This window comes from Xyrauchen texanus, chromosome 35, assembly GCF_025860055.1.
Source record: "Xyrauchen texanus isolate HMW12.3.18 chromosome 35, RBS_HiC_50CHRs, whole genome shotgun sequence".
Lineage (NCBI taxonomy): Eukaryota > Metazoa > Chordata > Actinopteri > Cypriniformes > Catostomidae > Xyrauchen > Xyrauchen texanus.
Genome location: NC_068310.1, coordinates 39,253,211 through 39,263,210, shown reverse-complemented (window position 1 = coordinate 39,263,210; position 10,000 = coordinate 39,253,211). Strand labels below are relative to the sequence as shown.

The 10,000-nt window shown below is 43.5% G+C and overlaps 1 protein-coding gene across 4 annotated transcripts in view; it reads right to left on the bottom strand.

Annotated features, from left to right (window-relative positions):
• The window catches only part of LOC127628900 (ceramide transfer protein-like), a 48,423-nt gene that overhangs the window by 12,977 nt on the left and 25,446 nt on the right, over positions 1 to 10,000 (bottom strand). For 2 of the 4 annotated variants that reach the window (XM_052105863.1, XM_052105864.1), the window contains exons 4-12: positions 8,861 to 8,968; positions 8,603 to 8,741; positions 7,496 to 7,579; positions 5,530 to 5,687; positions 3,120 to 3,212; positions 2,942 to 3,028; positions 2,443 to 2,529; positions 2,201 to 2,281; positions 560 to 655 (exon numbers count right to left, since the gene is read on the bottom strand). In XM_052105863.1, the coding sequence (XP_051961823.1) occupies positions 560 to 655; positions 2,201 to 2,281; positions 2,443 to 2,529; positions 2,942 to 3,028; positions 3,120 to 3,212; positions 5,530 to 5,687; positions 7,496 to 7,579; positions 8,603 to 8,741; positions 8,861 to 8,968 (933 nt within the window). The remainder of the gene's footprint in view (positions 1 to 559; positions 656 to 2,200; positions 2,282 to 2,442; positions 2,530 to 2,941; positions 3,029 to 3,119; positions 3,213 to 5,529; positions 5,688 to 7,495; positions 7,580 to 8,602; positions 8,742 to 8,860; positions 8,969 to 10,000) is intronic. The other 2 variants (XM_052105865.1, XM_052105866.1) reach the window with 1 other exon arrangement.

Genomic DNA, 10,000 nt, shown 5'->3' with positions numbered 1-10,000 from the left:
AGTCTCTCAGCACGCCCTGAGATTCTAATTCACGACTCCAGGTGTGCTAGTCAACGTCAATTTTTGAAGCAAAAATGTGTGTTCCAGTGAGGCACTTCCAATGCAAGTCAATGGGGTTTAATCTGTAAACGTTAAAATACTCACTCTGTTTCAGAAGTATAAACACAAGACATGAACAATATGTGTGTGAACACAATTTTACCGTGATAAAATCACTTACTAACCGCATCTGTGTGACGTTATAACCAATTTTACAACTGCGTTGCCATGACGACGTAACGCCATAAACACTAAAACCCTAAAATGACTGTTAAAATGACAATTTAAACAACTTTACAGCTCAAATAATACACAACTTTTATAAGAATAATTAATGCAAGTACGTTAATAAAATTATACGCTTCGCATTTCTGTTTTTAAACCCTCCAAAAATTGGCCCCATTGACTTCCACTGTAAGTGCCTCAGTGTAACCTTGAATGAACTGATTTAGGAACATGAATCAGTAACAGACGGGTCAGCTGTGATTGTTGAATTCTATAATTCTGGCAGTAAACTCACCTTCATCTCTCCCTCCTCCACCACAAGCTGCCAGTTAGCATCTCCACCCACATCCTGCAGGGAGTAGGTCATGTGACTGCGAACCATCTCCTCCACCTGTCCACATCAAAACAAGTCAATTTCCTCTCATTTAAAATGATGCAATCCTCAAGTCTAACGCTGCTCTGATGATCATATAGACTTCAGAGAAGAACACTCATGCAAACAACAGTGAGATGAACATGCTGTCTAGGAAAGCCTTTCACTCGGCTTTAAAACACAGCCACTTATTTACATAGAATTAATGGTATAATTCACCCCAAAATGAAATATGATCATTTACTCACTCGCATGCCGTTCCAAACCTGTAGTAGACCAAAAGTACAACTTTAAATAGCTTTTTAAAAGATTGTATGGCAACTCATAGTGACCAACTGTCTTTAAAGTCTTAACACTGTCTGCTTCAGAAGACTTGGAATATAGCCCACAAGCCTAGCATACTTTCTAATTTTGGTGTTTTTTTGGCCTTGACAGACTATAAGCTGTTGTACTATGGAAGGGAACTTCTTTAAGTTCATTTAAAAAACCTGCAGTACTTTTATGTTCCACAGGGAGAACAAATGACATCATGTGGGTTTGGAACAACATGAGAGTAAGTAAATGTTGACAGATTTTCATTTTGGGGTGAACTATCCCTTTAGCCTGATATTGAGAATAACATTGATCAGAGTTTTTCCTGCATTGAAAATGTTTCAGTGGCCGCCAAAGCTAAATCTGATGACATAAAGCACATATAGCAAGACGATTAAGTGCTAAATATGGTTCTCATGTAGTACGCGGATGTGCGTGGGGTGATTCAAGACTAGCATCACTTGTGCAATCCACCAAGAATCTTTCGTGCAGGGGGTCTGAGTAGCTCAGCAAGTACTGACGCTGACTAGCACACCTGGAGTCGCGAGTTTCAATCCAGGGCGTGCTGAGAGACTCCAGCCAAGACTCCTTAGCAACCAAATTGGCCGGTTGCTAGGGATGATAGAGTCACATGGGGTAACCTCCTCATGGTCACTATAATGTGGTTCTCGCTCTCAGTGGGGCGCGTGTTGAATTGTGCGTGGACGCGGAGAATAGCGCGAAGCCTCCACACGCTCAAGTCACGTGAAAAGATGCGCGGATTGACAGTCGCGCGATAAGATGCGCGGAGGCAACTGAGATTCGTCGTCCGCCGCCACCTGGATTGAGCGTGGATTTAGCGTGAAGCTTTCACACGAGTTACGTCTCCGTGGTAACGCACTCAACAATCATATTTACTATAGAAGCACAGTCCCAAATCAGTAAAGTGGTTATTATAACAAGCTAACTAAAAGTTTGTTTAATTTCCCACCACACTTTGAAGTACAAAAGTTCAGAAGTTTCTAGATGATCAGAAATAATATTCAATACAAACATGACATGCAACAACTTATCTTAAATATTAATTGCAATTATTACAAATAAGAATAAAAAAAAAAATGCATCGCAATGAACGTGAATATCGGCCACAACCGAAGACCATTTTTAACCCAGGAAAAACCCTGTTGATACTTCTATTTTGTGTGTGTATATATATTTATGACCATGCCAAAATAAGCTAGTAGCGGCTGGGTGTGCAGGGGGCGCCGTTACCTCGGCACTGAATTTGTGCTCATGGAGGGAGGGAGTGAAGACAACGGCAGAAGATGAGGGAGAGGAGGGAGGAGAGGGGAGCTACAGAGGAGAGGAGGAGAGAAAATGCAGCTTCATCAGGGGTTCAGATTTTGAGAAATGTCACAAGTGAAAGAAGATGACACAGAAGGACAGAGAGCATGATGGGAACACAGGATAAGATCAGTTGGGTTACTTAAAAGATCACAGAGGAATGTACTCACTTTTTCGGCGAATCGGTGAGAGCCCACCGTGGAGTAGGCGTCGCCTGAAGGCACTGAGTTGCTTCTCTGTAGCCTGCTCTTATCACACTGAGACACACACACACACACACACACACACACACACACACACACACACACAAGAGATTAAACTTTCTTTCAATAACAAATTAGCTTATTACGCAATAAGGTACGAGAGGTTGCAATACATTTTAAATGCAGTGATGTACACAGCAGCTGGTGAAGGTGATATATTTCAGGGTTTAAGGTTTACAGCATCATGTCGTCATGGCAACAAAGTTGTCAAATTGGAGATAACTACACCGACAATGTTGGTAAGTGATTTCATCACACATATAGAATCATGCTAACACACATATTGTTTACGTCTTGTGGCTACACCTGTTTGAAACCGTGAGTATTTTAATGTTTACAGATCGACCCCATTGACTTCCATTGTAAGTGTCTCACTGGAACACACATGTTTGATGCAGTAACACACCTGTTCTTCTATTTTGTCTTGTCTGTCCAGAGCGGCCTCCACTGCATCAAAGAACTCATCCTCATTGATCAGACTGTTTGGACCCTCCTGATGGAAACAACAAGAGAGAGAACAGGACAAAAAGTGAAGTCGAATTACTAGTTGCTAAACTTCTGCAGGGGTTGGTAGCAGAACCCACCTCATAATCTGGCCCTCCGAAATGTGACTTCTTCTTGAGTTCAGACAGGGCTGATTTATACGCTTCCTCCACCCTCCTCCTCTTCTCCATCTCCTGTAGAGAGAGAGAGAGAGAGAGAGAGAGTATTGAGCTGACTCAACACCATGCTGTTTTAAAGTTGAATGTCTTGGCACGAGCAGATCTTGTCACAGTGTGATGTGGGCAGAGCGAGAGAGAGAGAGAGAGTCAGTGCAGAATTGTCCTGAAGTGCTCCATTGTTCGGACAGAAGCGGGGCGGCTGCGTTCAAATTCTCATTCTGATTGTATCTGTCAGTATTGTGCTGAATGCGACACATCAGCAGATAGATTCAGCCCCACCTCCGTAACACACACTAGATCCTTTCAAACACGAAACCCATTAAACTCGGATACATTTTTGAGCTGCCGCCTGCGATTTTTCACACTCAAATTTAAAAGCTCACCATTCACACACATGGTGGACTAAATGCAAAAAATTGGTCTTCAATTTTTCAGAAAACCCCGAAAAAAAAAAAAAAAAAAACAACCACAAATTTGGAGTAATAAAAAAAAAAAAGGAATTCTAAAGCTGCGTACACACTGCCAGCGACATCACGCGTGATAGCAACTTCATCCCATTAATTTTCAATGAGAGCACAGCGACTAGCGATAGCGACCAGTTCAACTTTATTCAAACGAAGAGCGACTAACGGAAGCGACAGCCAATAGGAGAGAAGACGGGAGAGCTCACGTGATCCTCTCTCTCTCTCTCTCAGCTCCTGCAGTAACGGAAAGATGGATGAAAGGCTAATTCTTGCTGTTAGCAATTTTCCAGTGCTCTATGATATGGATATAGTATATCCAGCCGCAGCTCTTGCACCAGCCGGTGGTACTCGCCGTGCTGACTCCGAGATTTAATGGTTTTGTGGACCCAGACAGACCGGCGTTTGCGTTTTCGACGCAGATAAACAGCCGCTATGGCAAACAGCACGCCTTGTTTCTCATTCATCTTTGATATAAAGCATTTTATGTACTGATTCCATTTATATTTAGTCTTTTCCCTCCAAAATGTTTGTTTTTAGCGCCAAGAAAAGCGATTTGCTGTCAAGAGCAATGGAATGACATCCGTGAATGTCATTTATAAACGTTACTAGGCAACCAGTAGTGGGAACGCCCACTAGCGACTTCATCACCAGCCACTGGCGACCTGCAGCGACAAAGTCGTTGTAATTCTGGTTCTGTTCACTCCATCTCAATTTGAAAACTCTTATTTTATTCCACTAGATGGCAGCAAACACTGGAAAAAATTATTTGTTCTCCATCACATTCCATCACAATATACAGATCTGAAATGTAGGTGGCGCTCTAATGCATTTTAGCCCTCACAGATTTGCTCGTCCATAGACATTCAGTCTATTTTTCGGTTTAAGCAACACCCTCGTTGTTTCATTGCATATCTCGGCCTCTGAGTGGACTAGAATCTCAATCTAGGTGTCATTAGAAAGCTCATCTTTGTGATGATGTATAACATTTCATTATCAATAGTCGATGATTTGTTTAGTATGCTTTTCCTGCAAGATGGCATTTGTTCTGGACATCTAAGACGTAACATTGGATCGTTCAGCCAAACAAGCTCATAGACAATTAAATTAGATAACTAAGGTAAAAGCCGATATAACGTTTTTAGCTCTCGGGGCTTACAGCAGCAATGACCAGTGCATAAACTATGGTGTAGTGGCGAAGTGGGCTAAAGCACTGAACTGGTAATCAGAAGGTTGCTGGTTCGAACCCCAAAGCCACCACCATTGTGTCCATGAGTAAGACACTTAACTCCAGGTTGCTCCGGAGGGATTGTCCCTGTAAGTCGCTTCGGATAAAAGTGTCTGCCAAATGCATAAATGTAAATGTATAAGGGCAACAAAATAAACTGTACAGTCACATCCCTGAGAGCTTTATGACTTGTCTGTTTAAGTGCCACGTGAAATACTTTTATATTCAAATTAACATTTTTACCCCGTTACCTCTAGGGGGCGCTAATTTGTGACGCAAATATTTTCAGGCCTTATTTTGTTCATTTGTGTAACAAGCTTTCAAACGATACCTCATATGACTGACTTACTGTATGTATACAGGGACTTTAACCTATAAAGTGAAAATACTTTTCGCAATATAGCGCCCCCCTGTGGACCCGCCGGCAGGTCACACCTTCATACGTCAAAACTAAAATGAGGTTCCTACTGAAATAAGTGGTTGGCAAAGTCAGAGCATGCTTACCTTGTACTAGTGGTTGCTAGTTCTAACCTTAATTGTCTAATCTTTCACACAAATCACAAAACAATGTGCCTCTGGGTTAATAACACACCATCCCGCTCTGAATCCAGCAACATGAGCTCTAGAGGCCCGTGTGTCATACCTTATCCAGTCTCTTCTGCCAGCTGTCCTCTCTCTTCACCATCAGGTCGATGCAGTGAGAGAGAGTGGCCAAGATCCCCGCAGTGGTCGCCTTGAATGTGATGGCCTCTCCTTTAAAGTCGATCCCATTAATACCTTTATGAATCAGACACTGGAACACTGAAAGAGACAAAGCAGACCCAAACTCTTTAATGAAACGTCAACGGTAAGGCTGTTGTTTTGCAACACGCTCCTAAAACGTTGGGACTGTCGAGTGTTTACCACTGTGAAACATGACCATATCTAGTAATGACACTTATTAAGCATTTGGGCACTGAAGACACACGTTTGTTAAGTTTAAGTAAAAGTGAAATTTTCCCCCGTTCATCCACTATGCAGGTCTTTAGCTGCACGGTTGTACGGGGTCTTCGTTGCCGGATGGTGCGCTCCATAATGCGCCACACATTCCCAATTGGAGTCAAGTCTGGACTGCAGGCGTGCCAATCTAGCACCCGCACTCTCTGCTTACACAGCCATGCACTTGATATCCGGGTAGTTTGTGGTTTGAAGTTGTCCTGCTGGAAAATGCTGGGACGTCCTTGGAAAAGACAGTGCTGGATGGCTGTTTATGTTGCTCCGAAATGTTTACATATCTGTCTGCATTCATGGTGCCCTCACAGATATGCGAGTTACCCATGCCATGGGCACTGACACACCGCGGGCCCATACACACACTGGCTTTTGGACCTGACGCTAATAACAGCTTGAACACACTTTGAAATGTGGACTCAGACCATAAAACATAGTTCTTTGGTTCTACTTTCCATCTAAGATGAGAGCGAGCCCAGAGAAGACGTCAGCGCTTCTGGACAGTGATGATGTACGGCTTCTCCTTTACGGAGGAAAGTCTTAACTTGCATCTGTGGATGCAGCGGCGAGTGGTGTTGACTAACAAAGGTTTATTAAAGTAATCCAAATTCCATGTTTATGATATCCATTACAGATGAATGAGGTTTTATATGACGGTGACGTCTGAGGGGTCAGAGGTCACGTGCATTCAGAAGTGGTGTTCGTCTTGCGCTTTACGCACCGGCTGTGGCTCAGGTGGTAGAGCGGGTCGGCCACTGATCGCAGGGTTGGTGGTTCGAATCCCGGCACACACGACTCCACATGCCGAAGTGTCCTTGGGCAAGACACTGAACCCCAAGTTGCTCCCAATGGCAGGCTAGCACCTTACATAGCAGCTCTGCCGCCATTGGTGTATGAATGGGTGAATGAGTCACAGTGTAAAGCGCTTTGAATACCATTAAGGTTAAAAAGGCGTTATATAAGTGCAGACCATTTACCATTTCAACTCGTCAAATTGTTATTAGTCTTAAATTGCCCCGGAGTGTGTTGCAATCGTCTGATTTAAAACGACTGTACGTGTTCAATAAACAATGAAATTCACAAGGTAAAACATCATATAATGTGTAGTTGTAGTCAACATAGCAAACGGCGAATTTAATTTACAAATGGCTCCTTTTTGCAAGCACTGCAATACAATTAGCATGCGCAATTCTGAGCTTGCGGGCCAATTCTCAGCGCTATAAAGCGGAGGATGCAGCAGACCACCGTTGTTTGACACAACCTGCCGGGACTGTCCTGCATCACTTTGATCCAGACACCTAAAACATGCCGAAAGAGCGCTTGTCTAAACCACACATACGCCAGGTCATAACATTATTTAATGAATTACCGCTGCTAGAAAATGTACCCAAACACCTCTTAAATAAAACTCATTTTACCGCCTACTTTCATTTCGCGGCAATATGATCTAAATTGCACCAGGTCATTTTTGTGAATGAAGCGCAACCGATAATGAGACATCACCAGCCTCCTAAAGTTGAATCAGAGAATTAATTGAGCATGAACTTGAAGTTTGCACACACAGACGTCTGATGAGACACTACACACGGTCAAATCTGGGATAAGGTGCTCACACTCACATTTCTCTTTGCTGCCGTTGTTGTTGTGCAGGAATTCTCCATCGGAGCGAGTGGTAGGGAAGTCATCTTCATCATCTTCCACAACTGAGCAGGGAACACACACACACACACACACACACACACACACACACACACACACACAGTCAGTTTGAACTCGGGGCCATGCGGTAGCTGGTGCTGAAGTCGGCCCACTTGCATACTGAGAGTCAACTGTACAAACATACTGTAACACTGTCACTAGACAGACACAGCAAGACAGATGAAGGGAAGGACTAAGACGAACAAAAGAAGCAGTTGATCATTTGTGTGAATCAACAGGACAAGGGGTGCATCCAAAAAGAGTGAGCGAGAGAGAAAAGGTTGAAAATGAAAGTTAGACAGACAGATCACTCGAGTTGCTGCAGTCTGAATACGGTTTATATATTATACGTTGTGTGAGCGATGTGAGAGCGTTGTGTGAGCGTTGTGAGTGTTGTGAGAGCGTTGTGAGAGCGTTGTGTGATCACTGTGTGATAGTTGTGATAGTGTTGTATGAGCGTTGTGTGAGGGTTGTATGAATGTTATGAGAGCGTGGTGTGATCATTGTGTGAGTGTTGTGAGAGCTTTGTGTCAGCGTTGTGTGAGGGTTGTGAGCGTTGTGATAGTGCTGTATGAGCGTTGTGTGAACGTTGTGTGAGGGTTGTATGAATGTTATGAGAGCGTTGTGTGATCACTGTGTGAGTGTTGTGAGAGCGTTGTGTGAGGGTTGTGTGAGTGTTGTGAGCGTTGCGATAGTGTTGTATGAGCGTTGTGTGAACGTTGTGAGAGCGTTGTGATAGTGTTGTATGAGCGTTGTGATAGTGTTGTATGAGCGTTGTGTGAACGTTGTGAGAGCGTTGTGAGAGTGTTGTGTGAGCGTTGTTAGAGCGTTGTGATAGTGTTGTATGAGCGTTGTGAGAGTGTTGTGTGAGCGTTGTGAGAGCGTTGTGTGAGCGTTGTGAGAGCGTTGTGTGAGCGTTGTGAGAGCGTTGTGAGAGCATTGTTTGAGTGTTGTGAGAGCGTTGTGATAGTGTTGTGTGAGTGTTGTGTGAGCGTTGTGTGAGCGTTTGTCAGCATGTTTGTACTCACTCTTGTCTCTCTGGAGCTCATCTTTAGTCACTGCATCAGAGCAGCCGTCAAAGTATTTCTGCAGTGTGTCCACCTGCCTGCACAGGATGTCACGAAACGTCTCCATCTCCGACAGCTTCTCCCGCAGACTGTGACCCTTCTGTGGACCACACACATGCACTTGAGTATCACATGCTTTATACCTGAAGGTGCAAACGTGTGTGTGTGTGTGTGTGTGTGTGTGTGTGTGTGTGTGTGTGTGTGTGCACATGTTCTCACCTTAAAGGAGGAAGTAGAGGTGGCAGAGTATCCGCTGGTGGCAGATGTGAGGGAGAGCATGGACCCATGTCTCCTCAAACTGGACTCAGAACCATAACCAGATTCAGCCTATAGAGAGAAACAAGATTGAGGAATATTGTCACTCTGATGACAGAAACATATTTCATGCAGCTATGTACAGGACAGATGCAAAGTTTTGACCAACGCCAATGATCACTATATTGCGTTCTGACACATGGGGCAAAGCAGTGTACCTACAACCACCGGCGTTCATATCCTTGCATAGAGCTTAAGTGTGTAATGCATGTCAAAGTTGGTGGTTTGATTCCCGGCCCACACGCCGAAGTGTCCTTGGGCAAGACACTGAACCCCAAGTTGCTTTACACAGACAAGGGCTGACACTGATTTTAACGTACGAGTTGTGAAAAATAATAATAACAATAACAACAACGAAAAAGGAAAACCAGATTTGGCATGTAGCCTATATAGTGACCAATGCTTTGGTAACGTCACCGCTTATGTCAAACAGGAAGTGGTGGCAAAAACCATATGCATTAAATCAACTTTTATCAGATTACGTTGTTGAAACATTATTCCGAGCGCTCTCGTTGACTGTTGTGGCCTCAAGATCATCAACAGATTTGACTGGACTGAGATCATTTCAACTCACAACTGTGCAGCATGCGTTTATAGCGCACATGATTACATTATAGTAATTGTATCGCTAAGGATATGTTGGTATTTGTGATGGTTTGGTGTCATACTTTCATTTAATCCTCTAATCGGTCAAATCGAACACAACAGTCAGCGGGCTTTTCAGCCATGTGTGGGCATTTTTGTAAATAAGACCTTATTCACAGCAGCGCCATCTTTGATTTTGAATGACAATGACAACAAGGCTGTGAGGGATAGACTTACAGTCTCTTCAATGGCATGCACGGTGTAAATCTGTATAAAGCTCCAATATCCCATCTGATTTTCCACAACTCATATTGTCTGGAGTTTTTTGTCCTTTTTTGTGTTGTTTTGTACACAGAAAGATCCAAAAACACTTTAAACTGCAGTACAGCCCATCGAAGAGACCCTTCAAAATCAAAGATGGCGCTGCTGTGAATAAGGTCTTTAATAGGGAGTTAAAGG